At 35.0% G+C, this 21,213-nt stretch overlaps 1 protein-coding gene across 1 annotated transcript in view; it reads left to right on the top strand.

The window, feature by feature from the left end:
- ADGRB3 (adhesion G protein-coupled receptor B3) overlaps nucleotides 1-21,213 on the top strand; it is a 453,898-nt gene that overhangs the window by 384,633 nt on the left and 48,052 nt on the right. The window contains exons 19-24 of the mRNA XM_077767234.1: nucleotides 1,366-1,516; nucleotides 4,073-4,142; nucleotides 6,631-6,697; nucleotides 9,196-9,281; nucleotides 15,986-16,084; nucleotides 16,408-16,579. Of these exons, the coding sequence (XP_077623360.1) occupies nucleotides 1,366-1,516; nucleotides 4,073-4,142; nucleotides 6,631-6,697; nucleotides 9,196-9,281; nucleotides 15,986-16,084; nucleotides 16,408-16,579 (645 nt within the window). The remainder of the gene's footprint in view (nucleotides 1-1,365; nucleotides 1,517-4,072; nucleotides 4,143-6,630; nucleotides 6,698-9,195; nucleotides 9,282-15,985; nucleotides 16,085-16,407; nucleotides 16,580-21,213) is intronic.

Raw genomic sequence — 21,213 nt, 5'->3', positions numbered from 1 at the left:
ATAAGTAGCCTAGGATTTTTAAGTGCTACATGAAATAAGGAATCACATGCTGAAAACCAGTAACACTAAACACCTGTTTTAGTACTGTTTTTAAAATAATGATGACTGTGGTCATAATCAGTTGATGTACTTGCTGTATGCCTAGCGTGGTGCAAATCAGCTTCTGTACATCATCTCTCAACATTTAAAACCACCTGGGGAGATAAACATGGTGAAGTTCTTTTTATAGGATTAAAAGAACTGAAAAGCTGAATTAACATCTGGTGAATTTCAAGAGAATAAACAAATAATAGGAATAATTTGGGCCAAAATTTTAAAAGATATTCTGCTTTAGCAGTGTATTGGGGTGGAATTGGGAAGACGAGAGTTGTATTTTTATTCCTCTGTTAATGAGGTTTTTTTTTTTTTTTATGATTGTTTTTCTAGTTCTATGTGTTGTTCTTTTCAATTTTGGGGAATAGCAAGACTGAGACTGACAGAGGAAGTTTAGTTAGTTACTAAATTTGGTTAACTAAATTTAGTTGAGTTACTGATTCTGATTTATGAAGACTTGCATTTTAACAAGATTTACACAAAGACATTATACCAGTAGTGAAATAAGGAGCAGCCTTTCCCATCTATTCACCTTCGCAGATGAGTCACAAGTAGCTAATGGTTAGCACATTCAGAATGATTAAGTTTCATGAAGTAAAATATCTATGAAATCATGGCTGTGTACTGCCAGTGACTCGATTAACTTTTCAAAATGATTTGATTAGGACACACATTGTCATGCAATAATAAAGAACAATGTATTAAGAACATTAAAATACTTATATTATTTTTGTACTAGGCTATTAGCCGAATCTCATTTTATACTTTTCTACCTTGAATATCTTACTTGTACAAAAGCAATTTTTCCTTTTGGATGGCTGCTGGGCTGTAATCTTAACATCAACACAGATAAAACAACAAAGAATTATCAGCTAAAATGGAAGGATCAAGAATGTAGCCAAAAGAATTATGCAAGATGTCTGTAAGTTAAATTAAACCAAAGATAGGACCATTCCCATAATTACATTTCAAGAAAAAAAATTCAAGTAAAGTAGTAATTGTAATCTCCCTTGGGTTTTAATTTATATGCAGGCTTCTCCTCATAAAAAATTGAACATGCAAATGGAATTAGGACATATTTTTCTTTCTATCATAGATATCGTATACAGCACAAAGACTGCAGGGTTTCTAATTTCTGTAAATAATTACTGTCACACAGGAGAGGTAGATATTTGAAATAAAAGCAATGAGTTGAAGATGAACAATCCTCTGGAGGACACGTGATTACCCCCTCCCCACTATATTCAGTGTGAGTCTTTTCTCTTTCCACAGAGCATCTGTACTACCACCACTGCGTTTTTGCACTTTTTCTTCTTGGCTTCATTCTGTTGGGTTTTGACTGAGGCGTGGCAGTCCTATATGGCTGTGACTGGAAAAATTAGGACACGGCTTATAAGGAAACGGTTTTTGTGCCTTGGATGGGGTAAGCATCTTAATATACCCTTTCATGCCCTTGTTGTTAAAATGATTTTGAACACATATAATGAAGCAGTAGAGTGTGATTATCCCCAAGCTACTTTTTTTGTGTCCAATTTGATAAATCGAAGTGGAAATATATGAAGCTGGTCATTTTTGCACATTCTTTGGGCATTTGGAACTTTAAAATGGAGTAAATATTGGATGACCGTGTAGCGATTCAGTTAAGCAGTGAGGTAAGAAGCAGCCTGGGATAGCTACAGGCAGAAGAGCAAAGCGTTCTGTGCTGATCCATTCTGAAAATGCAAACTGTCTTACAATGTTTAGGGCTCAAAACAGGTCCTAGTCACGTATTCCCTACAAGAAAACTTTGAGAAGTCCATTCCAAGAGAGTTCGAAACAATTAAGGACTACAGCTGCTGTCACAGGAAGAAAGTCCACTTAGAAAATGAATGAAACCAAATGGCTAGTGCATGGAGTCCTCAAAGGGCAAACGGAATTGTTGACAGACTGAAAATTAATTCATTATTTGCTTTTCTTTGTTAGGAAAAGTTCCTCTCAAATTGCCTTACAAAATGGACATCTTGAAGATCTATGCATTTCATAAGGCCCATTCTAATGTTTAATTAGAATTAATTAATTTAATTAGAATTAGTTACTTTTAAGATACTAGTTTCAGAAAAACCTCAGGATTTTGTCATTTTTGCCTTTGAGTTCCGAAATACTTGAGCTCAAAAAATGGGGAATTTTGGACCAAATATACCACAAATACCTAATAGACCAGAAGACTGGAGAATAAGATGCTTGATGGAGGCTGAGAAATTACAAATAATTGGACTTATTACAATAACAGAATAATTCAGACTGGAAAAATAAGATCAAGATCACTTAAAGATTATCCGTCAGATTTCAGGAAGGTTCTCTCATGTGTGATTAATATATAAGGGCTCTTCGCACAGGCAAATGGGAGAATGTATTCTACTATTTTACTTGCACTTTCATAAAACTTTTGTTTGGATTTCATGACAAAGACCTTCTAAAGTTAAATTGATACTGAATCAGGGGACACTTTTGTCCTGAATCAGTGCCACAGATCCAAGAAATATAGAACACAGGTAAGTGACTTTCCCTACATATAAAGAGTGGCAATTTTCAAGATTGGTAACTACCTTATTTTGTGTCATCACTAAAGATCTTGAGGAGAGGGCTCACAGCTGGTCTCCAAGTTTACAGATAATATTAAACTACTCTGGATAGAAAAAAGCTAAGGCAATGGTACTAGAATGTCAGGAATTCTGGGAGTTGGCAGATTACTGGCATATGAATTTCTGTATAGCAAAGTGCAATGTAATAAATTTGGGGAAATAATTAGCCAAAATTGTACAGATTGAAGATTATTAATGCTTTAGCTATGACCCAGGAGAGAATTTTTTTGCTAATGAACTTGATATAGTCAGTCAAAAAGTCAACTGTATCTATCCGTGTGTGTGTGTGTGTGTGTGTGTGTGTGTGTGTGTGTGTGTATACCAGGTGGGGGGAGGACCATATTTGTTTAAAACTATGATGTGTCCCTCTGAGATGCTCTTCATATTTTTTGTCATTAAACCTCATGAAGGAATGTGATGTCACTTGAAAAGACTCACAGAAGAGAATAGCAGGAAGGAGGGGAAATGATAGGAAGAAAGAAGGTAGGTGGAGAGGACTCAAGAAGGTGATTAGGTGATGGATTTTTCAACCTGAAAAGGCAAACATCATCTTCCTGAAAAGAAGGCCTCACCAAAAATTTTGTTAAAGAATTAAACAGCATGGATTAGCCTGAGCTCTGTTCACCAAAACACAGAGATGTTCCATTGAACTTGAGTAAGGTGTTAGGTCAGAAACGGCACAGGTATGCAGGCAATTGAATTCCAAAATGGACTGAGCAGTGTGTGGAGTGATACCTATCGAGAAGTCCATGAAAAGAAACTGGCATATATTTTCTGACCTTCATTCAGGATTGCTAAAAGGAAGATGATCAGGAAGCCCCAAGATTAATTCCTTAGGGCCCATAACTTTGAATCCTACACTCTTGTTATTCTAAGTAAATCATAAAGAAAGAATTACATGAATGCTTTTCTTTTTTCTGTCATATAATAAGTACAACTTGATGTGGATCAATATGGGGCCAACTGAATGTTCCACTTCTGTGATATTCCATCACAGCAGAACATCCATTTTTTGCCTTTCTGATTTTATAACTATAAATTTCCTTTATAACAGTGTAAACCCCTAGGGAAAAAATAACTTAAAAGATATACTAAATCTCTGTTATTAGTTTCCTTTAAACCCATGTCAAATGTGGTGGTAACCTAGCAACATTAGAGAAGTGCACTGAGTTAAAAACCCAGCTGTCGCTCTCATATTTTTGTACTTGAAAGAAATTTTGTAATGGAAACATACTTTGTGAAGGAATTCATCCAAAGGTAGTTCCTTCTATGTAAACATTTTGAGTCCTAGCTTTCCTTAAGCCAGAATGCTCAGTGGTTACAGCTGAATGTGAAGTGTGACAATGTTTTTCTTGCAGGTTTACCAGCATTAGTAGTGGCCACATCAGTAGGCTTCACAAGGACGAAAGGATATGGCACTGATCACTAGTAAGTCCATCCACAGTGATAAATCATGTTTATAATTGAGTAAATCATCATCTATGCTTCATTAGTCTTGGTTGGCACTGCTGATGGCTTGCATTTTGTCACAGAGTCATTAACAATGATAGAAATGTCGCTTTAGTGAGGAATGATATAAGTAGCCGAGGTGAGGAAGTAAATGCTGAAGTCCTGTTCGGAATCCTTGTTTTGATTTCCCATTTCTTCATAAGGCCAATGAATTTGATGTTTAAAATGGTTCAATATTTACTTTGTGTGTTTAATCTCAAATGCATTTTTTTAGATCTTGATAAATCTTGATATTTACCTTTCAGAATATGATTCTGATCTGAGCTTCTAATTTCACTGATGATAATGTATATTAGTATCAACAAGTTGTGAAAGATTAGCTCAAGTTGTGTTGCTATGTTAGGGTAATACTAAAACCTAAAGAGGAGGACAGTCAATAGATTACACATTAGAAACTGCCCAAGCTATGGGAGAAATTAGAGGAAAGAAAGAGGGTGTGGTATCAGCCCATTGTCATCACAGCTGTATCACTGATAAATTCTGTGAGAGAATTTATAAATAAAAGTTTACATTGAAATACTTAAAACAATGCACTTTCGTATTTTATTTCACCTGCTTTCTCAAGGTGAGGAAGCAGTCGAGAAATGGAGAAAGAGATGTATACATCTTCTTAGAAGTATAAATTTTTAAAGTGAGATTTTCTGTTTGTCTTCAGGTTTGAGATGGGCAATAGTGCTAATTAGGCCTTCTAGTGGGTTCATCCAAATGAAGACTGTGCAAAGAGACATCATTTCACTTGTCCATCCAAAGGACATTTCCAAAGAATTTAAAGAACTCATGTCATTGAACACTTATTTTTCTTCTGCCATCTCTATTTTAAACACACAAACAAGCAAAACTCCCTGATAGCATATGTTGTAGAGTAGTGCTTACTACCGCACTATTACCTTTAAGCCATTACTTTTTACAGGAGTATGACTTTTGGTATAAATCCAGTATTTGAAAGGAAATGTATCAGGCATATAGAAAGAGGTAAAGATTACGGACAATATAGTTCCAACTTTCAAGGAGTTTGTGATCAAGACTGAGTACAATATAATGAGTAATATGTCAGTTTAAAGATTAACTCACACAAAAATATAGAAGAAATTTAGTGGCAGCCTCAGAGACACCAAACTACAGTGTTCTATCACACTTAAGGCTTCCCCCCAGGTATTTTATTTAAAAAATGTAGATATTAAATTATCAATCCCAAAATAGGAAAGTAGAATTTTATCTGTTCACTGTTAGGACAAGGAGAGATAACTAAATGCAGACTTTGAATGCTCACATACACACACGTTTGTGTTATTTATGTATTGATATGTGTATTGCCGTGTGTGTGTGTGTGTGTGTGTAACTACTAGATTGAAATTTTTAATTAAGGTAGAATTTATGCAGAGCAGCATTCACTCTGTTAAGTATATAATTTTTGTGAGTTTTAACAAATCCCTAAGTCACGTAACCACCACCACAACCAATATAGAAAACGTTTATCCTTAGAACCGATATAAAACAGTTATTGGTAATTGTTAATTTTAGAGGCAGCTTGTTGATTTTGTGGACCTATAACTAATATTGACAGGGTCCAATGTCAAAAACAGATGCATGAAATAGTGGACGTGACTCACTGTATCAGCGGAGATGAGACATTTCCTGGTGTTTTCCTATATTCCTGGACTATGCACATGCAGATGGGCCACCTTGCAAAACCGCCAGTGCCAAGCCCCGTGCCTTTTCATGCCTCTCTACTGTGAGAAAACAAATGTGCCTACCCAAATGGGTTACCATGTCAATATCAGTACAAACCTGCATCTCCTGGTGAATTTAGTAATTGAAATAAACACAGCCACACTTATTTTTATTCAAAAGCTTATCTTCACTGAATTTTCTTAGTAGTCTGGGGCAAAAGTAAAATCAGAAGGAAAAATAAGCATACAAAATATAGATTATTTGCTCCTTGCTATGATGGCTTTTAAACCAATTTCTCCCAATATCTCAATGGCCTCAAGGAAGAACACATAAATGACATATGCAAGACTCTAAAAGCATGCTGTTCTTGCTTAAAAGAGTATTTGAAAATTTTCATAATGGATATAGAGCAGCATTTTACAAAACTTACATAGTAGTCACCTTTGTACTAAAAGTCAATATAAAAATCTCACTGGAAGAGTAATTTGTCTAAAATGTTTTAACTGCCTGGAAATAAGGCCTTCTAATAAAAGTTTCTTTTCTGTGAAAGGTATATAGTATTTCTCACACATCAAATGATCTCATTTTGGCTTTTTCCACATTTTTTGTGCATTTTTGTTTAATTACAAACCTTTGAAATGTGCCCAAATTTGAACGCTAAGTAATTTGTATCGCACTTCAATGGTTAAACACTTATCACTAATTTTTGTTAGTTTTTATCTGATATTATTTTTAGCTGCTGGCTTTCTCTTGAAGGAGGACTACTCTACGCTTTTGTTGGACCTGCAGCCGCTGTTGTTCTGGTAAACATAAAAATCAACTCATTTTGTTTTCTTATCAAAGAAAGACTACTTTGCTTCAGTTGCAGTGACAATTTTGTACTCATTACATAGAAACTGTGAAGTCCCATGTATTATTACTTCACTATTAATTAGTACTTAAATTTGAATACCAGCTGCTATTTAGTCCTTTAGTACTCTAAAGTAGTCTTATTGTGAAGACTGAAGAATATTAAATGTGCGAGTGTGGGATTTCTCTTGTACAGTAATTTCACATTTATGAAGAAGTTTGAGTAAATTTTAACCAATTCTTCATCATTAATGTACACAGTCAATGACCATTTCACCTTATACTATTCTGTGTGATCTCCATCGTTGTTCGGATCTCTTAATCTTACTTAATAACTGCTGCTGCTACCAAATGTCAACAAGAAAACTTATGTCTACATGTCAAAGTTTCTCAACATCAGTGCACAGATTTTGGATGACGTATTTCTTTGTTGTGGGGCTGTCGTGTATATTTTAGGATGTTTAACAGCATCCCTGGCCTCTACCTACTAGATAGATACCAGCAGTATCCTCAAGTTGGTAAAAATCAAATATGTCTCCAGACATTTCTCAATATTCCCTGTGGGCAAAAATCACCACCCAGTTGAGAACCCCTGCCATGTTTTATGCGTATGGACTTAATTTTTTTCTTTTTGGAATCACAAAATAATTCCTTTACATGTTTAATTATGGGAACATGGAATTTTCTACCAATTTACCTTTCTTTGTCTCACTTTGATATTCTTGATTACAGTACAAAACTTTCATGTCTAATAAGTCTTTAATTGAATATGTATGGGGAAAAGTGGTTTGAATTAAATACAAAGATCCACATCACTGTGCAATTAGAATTTTAATTGGAGAATTACCCTTTGGTTTCTTGAACAATTCATTGAAGAAACTGGAAACTAGCAATATCTTTCTTAATAACTCTGTGATTTTTTCTTTCTTTGAAGTTTGCTCTCTGTCCTCTAAACTATAACAGGAAGCAGAAACTGTCCATGGTTCATAAGACAAAATCTAGGCATCAGTGTTAGAGAAGAGCATAGGGAAATGAAAGCTATTAGACATATTTTTGCCTGCTGCATCGAATTCTTATTTAATCAATTGAATTGTTTCCCTAAGGTACCAAGTTAATATACATATAACCCTAAAATGGAGAAACAAAGAGTATGTGTATAATTGAAAAACCAAAGTATGGTCTTTGGAGTAGTGATGGATTCCCTCATGATTAAATTGTAGATTAATGAATCCATGGAATAACTTTTTTCTCCTAGTTCATATAATGAGAAATGTGAAGATGAGTCTTTCTCTTGATTAAACGGTATCTTGTCAGGGAGCTGTGAAGAGTGACACCTCCTAATAAGTCCCTACCTATCAGTTGTTTTGGATCTTCCTTATACCAGCAGTTAAACAGATTTCAGCTCTATATTTATTTCATCTGGTTAATGTGCTGGGGAAATGGAATTTTTCTTTTTTCTTAACTAGTCATCCTGTTTAATTTAAGAGACTTTTGTGAACTGCTAGTTTCAATGTAAAGGCTTCACCATTTGCATTGAGGGAACGCACCAAGATTCTGTTGATCATGGAGGGTAAGGGGCAGGAAGGCAAAAAGAAAATATTTTCCTTGATTATCTTGGTCTCAGCATTGGACTGGATTCCTTTGTCAAGAAGTGCTGGTAGGTTAGGGAACTGTGGGTGCTCATCATAATAAGCTTCTACAAATAGACCACAGCCATCTCTACAGCTTTTTGCAGTTTTACTTGAGAGAGAAAAATGTGTGATTTCATTTCAGATGTATTATGCAAAAAGATCTTTTAAGTGAGAATAAGAGAGTCTTAGAAAATGCTGAGAAGTGTTCAATAGAACACATTATAAGAATTAGTGTAAGTTTACATCTTCTAAAGGATGCTGGTGAGTTGAATAGGCTTTCTCCTTTGACTGGAAAGGCATGGTACGTCAGAATGCTCCCCAACCCATAGGAGAGATAGCCACACAGTATGAGGAATTTAGACATTCTGTTCTCATTGCTGGGGCCAATGACAAATCCTTAGCACGGTTGGCTGCCAGGGCTCAACCTAATCTGATAGTGTGAGACTGAAAATCTTTTGACTCTCAGGGTAAAACTCATTTAGCCAATTGATTTTAATCAGGGGTGACTTAGAATGCCAGATTGACATATTATGGCACTATTTAAAAGTTAGACAATTGAATGTTAATCTTCTTGGTGTTAACTAAAAGCATGGAAATTTGATGTACTTAATGTACTTTAAAACTTTAAAGCTAACACACCACTGTTAAATTGTTCTGCTCCTTTATGCACTTATAAAATATTTGATAAGTGCTTTCTATCACTACTATTGTGAGTTTATAATTCTGAAGTGGTTATAAATTAATAAAAGAGTTTTCAGAAGAAACAGTGCCTAATTTCCTTCAATATCATTGAAAGGTCAACCTTTGTTTCTGTTTGACAGGTCAACATGGTGATTGGCATTTTGGTATTTAATAAACTTGTTTCCAGAGATGGGATCCTAGATAAAAAGCTCAAACACAGAGCCGGGTAAGCTGCAATTGGTGGATTTTGTAGGTCCGTTACGAGTGAATCCCATACTCTAAATCCAGATCAGCATTGACTGCATTTTAACTGTGCCTTGAATTTTGTTCCTGATGAACCGGTGTGTCTAGTAGAGTCTGCCATTCACGTTTTCTTCAATGTGCTATTCTTAAGTAATGCAATATCTAAAAATAATGTTTAAGACCATTAGAAAGTCTGGGTTTGTTTGTGCATATTGCCCATTTGTGAGATAAGAATATTAAGACTGGACTTAAAATACTTGTTCTTTGTTTGTTTGTTTCAAGTTTTTATTTAAATTCCAGTTAGTTAACATAGAGTGTAACACTGGTTTTGGGAGTACAGTTTAGTGATTCATCACTTACATACAACAGTGACCATCACAAGTGCCCTCCTTAATGCCTATCACCCCTTTGACCCATCCCGTGCTGACCTCCATCCCCTGCTGACCTTCATCAACCCTCAGTTTGTTTTCCATAGCTAATAGTTTCTTGTGGTTTGCCTGCCTCTATTTTTTCTTCCTCCTCCTATGTTCACCTGTTTTGTTTCTTAAATTCCATATATGAGTGAAATCATATGGTATTTGTCTTTCTCTGACTTGCTTCACTTAGCTTAATAATCTATATAGCTCCATCCATGTTGTTGAAATGGCAAGACCATTCTTTTTATGGCTGAGTAATATTCCTGTGTGTGTGTGTGTGTGTATACCACAACCACATCTTCTTTATCCATTCATCAATTGATGGACATTTGGGCTCTTTCCATAATTTAGCTATTGTTGATAATGCTGCTGAAAGCATCAAGGTACATGTGCCCCTTCAAATCAGTATAAAAATACTTGTTCTTAGTTGAGCATTTTCAAATGCCTCCTCGTTTGAGTCACAGTGGACAGGAGGGTAGATCAAACATAATGTCCTTATGTGACACAATGGAATTGAAACAATTCCTACTAGGGCAAAAATACTAAATTTTCTTTGATTAATTTTATATATATCAGAAAATTTCTTCACATGAAACAATCACTTATGAAACACTATTCTTGTCATATATTTTCATTTTTTATGATGTTTTGACTATAAATTGTTAGGAAGAGCTATTTGTAATTTTCACTTGCACATTTTAATCACTTATAAAATTTAGGAAAGCATCTCTTTTAATGTTACTGTTACTACGATATCACCACATTTAATGACTAATAACATTTCATAAGCAGATTTATAGCAGCTTTTTAAGGTTACATGGTCACCTCATCTTATAAATTTGTATAAATTTGAATGAAATCTTAATGCTTTTGAATTTCCCTTTGTATATTTTCTTATAAAAAGTTTATAGCTTTCTCCTCTCTCTTTATCTGTACCGTCATGCAAAACTTACCCTACAATTGTTATTCTTTACTAATTTATACTACTATTTAATAGTCACAGTATTTGATCACTGACCAGTGAGAATTTTAAGTCCTTTATGTTTTTATAATCTTTGTAATGACTATATAAGATAAGGTAATCAAGGTATGTTTTCCCCTAGTAAAAGACTAGGTTTAATGCTTATATAAAATGTAAATATAGAAATTTAATACCATTCATATCAAGCATTAGAACTGCAATGATGTAATAAAACATCATTGGAGGTTCCCTTCAAAGCAGGGCCATCGCTTCCCACTAAGAGACTTTTTTCACTTCAGATGAGTCTCCATAGCATCTTTAGGTAAACTTGAACTTGCAGAGACATTGAGCTTTATATACCTTTTGAATTTGAAGCTTTCACACTGTTATTCTTATTCTGCCATGTATGGTTGGACTTGGAGCAGTAGCTTCAGTATTTCTGTCCAGATTAATTATTCAAGAATAAATTGATCATACTGACTATGAGGTATAGAAACTCAGTTCTGCCATTAGTGGCATAGACACACACATATATTATTAATTGGAGGCATGGGGGTTTTAGTGGTTAGGATAAAGCTTTGAGGTAAAAATGTTTTTTTAAAATAAAGCCATACTCAGTTATCTAGCTCTGCAGTTTCCTAGCTGTGTGTGTGTGTGTCTTTGGGCATGTTATTTCTTTCTTCTGGGGTTCAGGCTTCATACCTGTAAAATGGGGATAATCATTTTTGCTTCATAATAGAGTGTATGAAATGTAATATGTATAAAGGATTCATTAGAGTAGCGAATAGCAAGTACTCATTCAACAAATGGTGGCTATTGTTATGATGAGTTAAAGGAAGAAAATAAAGAAAAGAACCCTGATTTCTATCAATCAAGCATCTATGATTCCACCAGTCATGACCTTGAGGTCAAAAAAAGAGATGAGATCATCAGAATGAGTATAAAGCTAAGGGTTTATTAAATTTACAGTCAGTGTTTTTCCTCATTTAATCATTTTTATGTAACATCTAGTTTGATTCACATAGCTCTTTGTAAGAGATAACATATGTTTAAGAGAAATGACAACATTGTCACATTATGAATTTAGAAATTATCCACTTTTATCTATATATTAATTTTAAAATGTTTATTTATCAAAATAGTATTAGAAGTTACATTTGTTTTACTGGCAAAATTGAACCAGTGGTTTTTTTGGTTCAAAGGCCACTGTTGGAGAAAGAAATGTTACTATGTATATAAAAGCAGAATGTTGGTTACTGTTCAAAGCAGAAAAGAATTACCAACAAGTTAATGACTCTAGGTGTTAAGAAAGTTTTTATATAATATAAAACGCAATTTATGCAGAAGTATGCATAGATTGAAATTTGCTGTTTCAAAATGTTGTTGAAGGAAATTTTTTAGAAAATATAAGTGTTAAGGGGCACCTGGGTGGCTCAATCGGTTAAGAGTCCGACTTCGGCTCAGGTCACCATCTCACAGCTCCAGAGTCTGAGCCCTGCATCGGGCTCTGTCCCGACAGCTCCACGCCTGGAGCCTGCTTTGGTTTGTGTGCCTCCCTCTCTCTCTGCCCCTCTTCCCACTCACGCTCTGTCTCTCTTTCTCTCAAAAATAAACAAACATTAAAAAATGTTTTAAAATATAAGTATTTGAAGCTACTTTTAGTTCACAGAGAATCAGTGAGGACAGTCATGAAGACTTCAGTGAACAATAAATAACAGAGCTAACTAAGGAACCATTGAGCAGCAGGAAGTTAATTAACTTAACAATTGATGCCCCTAATTGTAAATATTGACCATTTCCGATTGAAAAAAATATATATCAAGTGTTTTTATGAAACATTGTTTATTATTTAGAATCAAATATTCCTCTTCCCATTATTTTCTTTGTTTCCTCCTTTTATAATTAATTATTAGCAACTACCATGCATTTTTTTGTGCTCAGTAAACACAAATAAAATATAAAGGAATGAATGAATGAATATTTAAAAATAACACAGTGGCTTGACAAGTTTTATAATACCCAAATTATATTATGTTTTTCTAACACATAAAATATATTTACCCAAGAGGGATTGATTGCAATTAACACATCCTATATTTTTAAAAAGTCGGAAATAATGAAATGATAAAATGGAATGTGTCTTTTTAGAACATCTCCAATAGAATATTTCACTTTTTTATCCTCTTTTTCTTCAGTGGAACTTTCTTATCTACTATTTTAAGCTGTTTTATCTCATATACCTAAAGTTAATGAAACTACCAAGATCTTGTACACATATCTTGAAATTTTTCCAAAAGGAAAGGGTAATATTTTCTTTTCACGGAATTATTGGTATCAATAATAATCAGGAAAATTTCTTTTTCTAAGCAAAGGAAAAGAAAATTGGGAAGGGAAGCTTGTAGACTTCAAGACTCTGCACAAGTAGAATAATCTGGGTGAAATGACTGTGTTGCTGCCCTTGTGGATATGGTAACATTTGAACTTATGGGAAATACAATTTTTTTTTAACTGTTGGCACCTCTTATTTTGTACATATAATGTCCCCTGTAACAAAGAAACCTTCCCATTGCAGTAACCGTGTTTTGCATTTAGACTATATTAATTTTTGTAGTGGTCATACAAACTGGGGGAAAATATTCTATCTCCCTGGATAACCTTTCTTTCCTCTGCTCCGTATACAGCTAATAATAGAATTCCAAAAGTGCCCAACCAGTTAACATCAAATGTAGCTTTCAACAGTTACCTCTAAGGGAAGTATATATAGCCTTTTAGTCAATCACAATCAATCTCAAATAAAGAGAAATAAGCATTTCAAATACTGGCTTCAAATTTATTTTCAGGAAAGTCCCTACTTAGATCAAATTAGTTTTTCTCAAGGCCAAAATATTTGTACTGTATACGAAAATTAATTTTGAGTCATCTCTGGCTTTTCAATCTTGTTTTAGAGCCTAGAGACAAAGAGTCCTTAAAGTGAGAAAGCCACATTTGTATTTAAAGCACAAAAATTAAATAGCATATCTTCTCTGATAAAGGAAACAATAAATAGGTCATGTCTTTTTAATATTAATCTCATGGAAGTTAACAAGATTGAAGAAACTCAAATATATAGTTAGGGCAATTATGTGAATTCCTGCTTTTCATCAGAATAATCTATGGAGCTTTAAAAAAAAAAACAATTGCCTGCATCCTATTAAATTGGAGTCTTTGGGGTTGGGTATATATATCTGATGTGCAGTTGCTGTGGAGAATACTGATACAGGTACTCTGTTGCAAGAAGTTTCAAACACATTGGCATGCCTGTTGAGGCACTCATGGTCCAAACTGAATAGACTATCACTTACTTATTGTGAAAATTTGGGCACGTGTGCTAGTACATAAGTCCTGGGTTGAATCAGTAAAATGAATGATTTAGTATCATAATTTCCCACCCTCACATCTAACTCTAAAAGCTTTGATTTTTCTCATGGGGTCTACTGATCAATCTACTTACTTAATAGCTTTCAGATTTATTATCTCACCCAAGCACTATTCACAAATGAGTGCACTTCTTTAAAAGAAATCAGACATTCTGAATTATGACCATCTTAAGATGTTTCTCTGTACTGCCCCTTTTATTAACACATGTCCACTAAATATTATTTTGGGAAAACATTATTTTATTTTATTTTATTTTGTTCTTATATACTTTAATTATAAATATTATAGGTCACCTATGGTTTACTGTAGGTATATTTTATTTTTTTAATATAACTTATTGTCAAATTGGCTTGCATATAACACCCAGTGTTTATGCCAACAAGTGCCCTCCTCAATGCCCATCACCTATTTTCTCTTCTCCCCGCCCCCCATCTGCCCTCAGTTTATTCTCTGTATTTAAGAGTCTCCTATGATTTGTCTCCCTCCCTCTCTGTAACTATTTCCTCCCCTCTTTTCCCCCATGGACTTCTGTTAAGATCTCAAGATATGGTATATGATATCTGTCCATCTCTGACTGACTTATTTCACTCAGCATAATACCTTCCAGTTCCATCCACGTTGCTGCAAATGGCATGATTTCATTCTTTCTCATTGCCAAATAGTATGCCATTGTATATATACACCACATCTTCTTTATCCATTCATCAATTGATGGACATTTAGGCGCTTTCCATGTTTTGGCAATTGTTGAAAGTACTGCTGTAAACATTGGGGTCCATGTGCCCCTATGCATCAGCACTCCTGTATCCTTTGGGTAAATTCCTAGCAGTGCTATTGCTGGGTCATAGGGGAGTTCTGTTGTTAATTTTTTTTTGAGGAACCTCCACACTGGGAAAACATATATTTTAAGCATTAACTGCATAAGAGAATGGACAAGGGAAGTTTACCATGTTTTGAATTTTGAATCAAGTAATTTCGTTTTGATTTTTCATAAGAAAGTTATATAAACCAGTCATTTTCAAGGGATTCTTTTCTAAAGTAAAATGTGTGTAAAGGTTTTTGTGTGTGTGTGTGTATGTAGCCTGACTTTGCTTCTATGAAATAGTAGATTGAATCTGAATAATTTGTATCTAAATTTACCTGCAAAATCCTCCAGACTAGAATAGACCATTTAAAATGCTGTTAGGTTGGAGTCTATAATAAAATGTTTAGAAAGAATATTTTGAACTTAATGTTAAATGTGTTTTATTAAAGCTTCCAACTATCACCCCTTGTATTATAAACTAATATTTCATCAAATTTCATCAGTCCCTATATTCAGATCACCCTAAAATATAGATAATATGTTGATGGCTATGGGAAATTTCAAAATAATGATTTTGTTGAGATGAAGGCTACATCTTCCACAAGTGATTAAAGACCTAAAATATATATCTTCCTATGTTGGACTTCAGAGACACATGTTACATTTCAGAAGCTTTTAATTGGTATGATGTGCCTTCTGTAAATGACAATGAAAATCTTTGAAGCTAGGAGTCCTAAGGTGTTTGATAATTAGAGGTCTGAATAAAGGGTTTTCACTGTATGTCTACACAAACACATGCTTATGTTTAACTCAGTGTATTGGACAATTTTGATCTGTAGATACAGGGGCCATTTATGGTGTAATTGATGGATATATGCTTTGCATGCAACAAAGGCCCATTTTGCTGAAAGGTAAATGTTACAAAAATAATGTGTAGTGTAATTGCATCTTTAAAACAACCTAGAGCATTCATCTTTGATAAATAAACTTTTCTGCATGAAATCGTATTAAAAGCTAACTTACAGCAGCATTTTTTTGGTGACAATTCAATATTTTGTTCTTTTTGTGGGTGTTCTGTTTGTTTGCAGTCAGATGAGTGAGCCTCATAGCGGTTTGACGCTCAAATGTGCCAAGTGTGGAGTAGTTTCAACAACAGCTTTGTCAGCCACCACCGCCAGTAACGCCATGTTAGTCCCAATCATTTACATCTTCTTGTTACAAATCTTTTACAGTGCATGTGAGCAAATGCTATTGTGGAAAAAAAAAACCTCGTGTTTGCTAATATTGGAGCTAAGAGCATACTTAAATATTTATAATTAGCAACTGCTTTTATAACTCTTGTGGGATTGTCTGTAAAAAATAAATAAAACTATCAAATGTTAACTGCTTTATGGTTTCCAAGTTAATGGTCTTGGTGCCACATACAAGAATGCTTTGGAGAACGGGGGTTTGGTTATTGCCTGGGGCTGACATGCAGCTACGTAATATCGCTTTCTCTGTCTCTCAACAGGGCATCTCTCTGGAGTTCCTGCGTGGTGTTGCCCCTTTTGGCTCTGACGTGGATGTCTGCGGTTCTGGCCATGACAGACAAACGCTCCATATTGTTTCAGATACTTTTTGCTGTGTTTGATTCATTGCAAGGTTTTGTGATAGTCATGGTCCACTGCATTCTTCGGAGAGAGGTAAGAAAGATAATTCCTCTGGCAGAGAGGAAGGATGGTTAGATGAGTAATTTCGCTGTTATCAAATATGATGAAAATTGTACCCCTAGAGACAGTCATTTGAAAGTCAAAGCTCAAAGGAAGCTTTCAGGCAAAGTTCAAGAGGGCTCCTTAGACTCTGAAAGTGACAGGTAAAGCAGACAGGACTGTGCAAGAGAAGATGTTGCCATGGGTGCCAAGAACCTGGGAGAGTAGGTTCTGGAGAGGTCATAGGTGGAGTCAGGTCTGTTAGAGACCCTGGTGGATAAGAACATGAGTGGCATATTTTTAAGAGGCATAGTTCATAAATATAATACAATGATATCTCCTAAACCCATTCCCAAACCCCTGTTTCTATACAGTATATCCCCATTCCTTCATACTTTCATAATTTCATTTTAGATAGAAAATGTTGAAGATTAATGAGCACTTCTTGTGTCTATACTAAATTAAGTTAAAGTTGCTAAAGATGAATGATTTTGAGATGGATATTGATTCTCAGGAAATACCAAAAATGTGCCCAGTGGAGCAGGGACAGGCAGTAATTGTCCTCAGGAACCCTAGGTCTGTAATCACAGCATTTCTCCAGGTCACGGTTGAGGTTTATGGTCAGTGGTGAGGAAAACCAGTCCTGCTTCATGAGTTGAGATGCTAACCTGCACCAAATCAACTGAGAGCAGTGACAGATGTCAGATGTGAGTTGTTTAGGGAGAAAATATTGTTTTCCAACCAGTGCAAAAATTATGCTGAGTGCTTACAAGCACTGACACAGTGTTTACAAGGTTTATGAGTCATTTTAGTGTTTACTCTGGGGATGGTGGCGACTAAACCACAATGACACAGTGTCTTGCGAGTAATTTTGAGAAAATGGTCCACACTGTCATTTTGCATTATCCAGCTTGTTTGAGAACTTTATTATGATGTCCACATTGCAAAAATACTCATGTGCATATGACTACACGCCACATGGTTTTTACAGTGATGTGTGGAGGTAACCAAAAGGTTTTTACCTGATTCACCAGATGGGGAGAGCAATATTTCTGAGCTACTTCAGTAAAGTACAGTTGTCAGCAATAAACCCATACATATGTAGTCTAAGAACATTGTATGGTGAAGAGTGACTTCACATAAAGAGGGCAGTATGTCATCATTTAAAAAATCTGATTTAGCAGGGTGCCGGTGGCTCAGTCAGTTAAGCATCTGACTTTAGCTCAGGTCATGATCTAACCATTCCTGAGTTTGAGCTGCACGTCCGGCTCTGTGCTTATAATTCAGAGCCTGGAGCCTGCTTTAGATTGTGAGTCTCCCTCCCTCTGCCCCTTTTCCACTTGCACCCTCTCTCTCTTTCTCTCCTTCAAAAATAAACATTAAAAACATAAAATCTTATTTAGCTTACAGTTGCCAAGCCTTACAATTCCCTTATCACTAATGTCTACCTGGAATATCAACATTAAATATTTTTCAAGTATTCAATTCTTTATAGACCCAAATTAAAAGTTAAGAGGAAATTGTATAATTTAGGGCTATGCTATAGCTCAACTATAGCTATCTTGTGGGTCCTCTGTGTTAATATTATCTATAATATATTTATGTAACAAAATTGTTCTAAGTGAGCAGACACATGCCTATTTGATTGACAATTAAGACGGAACATTTGTGGGTTTTAAGCAAGATACATAATATATCCACATGCAATTTTCAGAAGATATTAACATTTGAGGTGTTAAAGAGGAGAAGTGTCCCATCTCTAAATAAATCTCTCTTTTTCTTCAGAAATAAGCTTTTCAGATAGCCCTAGGCTATGATAAAAATATTCAGGTTTTAAAGTGACAAATATCTTGATGGCTTATTACCAGAATTTTGCTGCTTACATGAAGAAAATATTTTTTTGGCACAAAAATTTATTTCCATCAGAACTTTTTCATACTTGCTAATTGAACTAATAACTGTCAAAAACATGGGTAATTTAAGAGTAATTAAATCAAATCATATAATAAATGCTTCTGTTAAAATAGATATCTGTAAATATATGTTTTCTTCTAGCGGGGAGTAAAAATATGAATATTGGTCCTGTCATGATTGCATTTTCAATTATTCGGATTGAATAATTTTATAGCTGATAGAAGCAGAGTGTCAGAACTCTCATTCTAACCCTGAAATGAATATTTTATCCATTATTTTTGCATTGATCCTTAAAAATACCCTGTAACAGTGCTAGAAGAACACAGAACAGATTTCTGTTATGGGGCAAGTCTCTTTCAAAATTTCTCAAAGGAAATTTTTACTGAAAATCCAAAAGGACCATGTTTATGGGTTTTGCAAATCCCAAGGACCATCTGGAAGCTTCACGGTATTCAGAGAAGCTCGTTTTGACCTTCTAACTGTACATCGCCTAACACCAGCAACAGGTCTGTCTCGTACTACCTGTGATTACACCACACGAACATTAGCCACAGCCTAAGAGAGCAGGAACGTCTTCCTGTATCCTCAGTGTCTCCTGTGAACAGACATTCCATAAAAGTACACCAAAACACATGGACTAGATAGCTACCTGTGAAATACTGGGTAATGACTCCTACCAACTACTTGAGATTTTAGGAGTATAATTTTACCTCTACTGCTTTTTTCCACTTCAAACTATTTTTCACAATAATCCAAGACAATTTGTATGGATTTTGTTTATTAAAAATGTTTTATAAGCAATGTAAGAAATATTTCCTTCCATTTGGAGAGAGACTGGATACAGGTATACTTATTTTTATTTCTATGTATTTTTGACACGCAGTAACATAATTTGGTCATTTGTAGTCTTTATTGATTCTTCCAATATGAATTCAAAAGCCTTTTCCCATATTTACTTTTGCAATCTTCCTGTGAAGGAGGTGGGTGTACACAGGGGAGAAATATAGCCTTGCAGTTTGAGAAGGAGAAAAGAAACGAAACAGTATAACTGGCATTCTAAATGTGATGTATATGGGGCTTGATTTATTCTAAATGTGCCTTTGCTTTTAGTGGATCCAATTTTAAAACCAAATCATTTCAAGTCAGAAGGGAAGGGAGAAATGCTCACTTTGGTACTGTCAATTATATTCCACATTTTAAAAAAAGCAAATTGATTATTTGCATAACAATTTGTTGTGACCTTCAGAGTTGACATCTTAATATGTAAATTTCATAAAATTTGTATTCTTGAAAATACAGTTTTCTTTTTCTGGAGCAACTTTCTCTATTGAATCACTCTAGTAGATGCCTCTGACAAAAGAGAAAACAAAAAGAGGGAATAAGGAGAAAAAACATTAAACCAAATGATTTATCACACATTACTTTAAGCAACAAAACCTAGGTCTTGAAAGCTAATATGTATAATACCTCATAAGATAGAATCTAGTAGAATAAGTATAGTTGCTTCCTTCATTTATTCATCATTTCATGATTAGAATTCATTTGCATTAAGCACGTAACGACATCTACTATTTACTATTCTCCACATTGCTATGGAAATTCAAACCACACAAGTTATGAAACCTTTGAAATAGTTACTGTTGCTAGGAAACCACTTTCTTAGTGCCTGCACATTCTTCTCATCTCTCCTGTCTCTGGCTGTGCCTGGCTCTAAGACAATCTTACAGCTTAATGTCAGAGGGGGGAAATAACAAGATTGTGATACAAAATAAGCTACAATAAAACCCTTTCGCTAAATGGAAGGAAAAAGGCAAGTACTTAAATAGATAATTTTGTTGTATCCATATGTGAGGGTCCTCTGGCTGCTCTGTAGTGGCAGAAGGACCAAGCTCCTCTCTTCTCTTTCCCCAGCACTGGCAGGAGGTCTCCGCTGCGCCAGATGAGGTCCCAGACTCTTCATCCTACCCGCAAAGCAATTCCGTAACAAAATGCTTAAAATAAACATGAACAGCTTTTTCTTTCTTTCTTTCCCTCATTCTCTCTTTCTCTCATTCCCCTCTACCTTTTTTTTCCTTCCAATTTCCAGTTGGTCTATTTCCATAAAGGATACAGATAAACAAAGTGATTTACGGGCACATGACAGTGAATATATAAAACAGACAAGCATCCTTACCTCCCTCATCTAAAACCAATATTCTCCCAAACCACTAAAAAAAAAATAAGTGAAGCCAATAGTGGTTAAATAACTAGATGGCAATTTGAACAGAGGTTGTATTGCATATAATATAGTTCAGATGGAGAGTTGTGTGAATCGCCAAGCCTGACCGTGTACAGGGAATTTAGGTGTGACTCATTATTATGGAATTGTGTATCTGCGCACTCCTTTACTGAAAGACAGCAGGAATTTCAGTTAGTCTTTGGAGATGATGGAGTGGGTGATAGGAGACTTCAGAACATAATGGGGTTCTGAGGGGGGAAATGAGGTTTCCCCTGAGGGGGAAAATGGGGTTAGAGGATTAAGGAAGTGAACATTTCAAGTAAGGCATTTCAAGTAAGGGAAGATGGAGAGAGGTTACTAGGCATGTGGTTTCCATGGAATGGAGACTAAGGTGAATATAGAGTAGTCTTCTCTGGGACCATCTGGGGTACATGGAGGAATAAAGCAAGTGATGCGTTCCTAGACACTAAAGTGATTATTTAAAAAAAAAATACAG

Source organism: Crocuta crocuta, unplaced genomic scaffold (assembly GCF_008692635.1).
Source record: "Crocuta crocuta isolate KB4526 unplaced genomic scaffold, BGI_CrCroc_1.0 scaffold518, whole genome shotgun sequence".
NCBI lineage: Eukaryota > Metazoa > Chordata > Mammalia > Carnivora > Hyaenidae > Crocuta > Crocuta crocuta.
The sequence above is the reverse complement of the archived record's forward strand: the minus strand, read 5'-3'. Positions and strand labels throughout refer to the sequence as shown.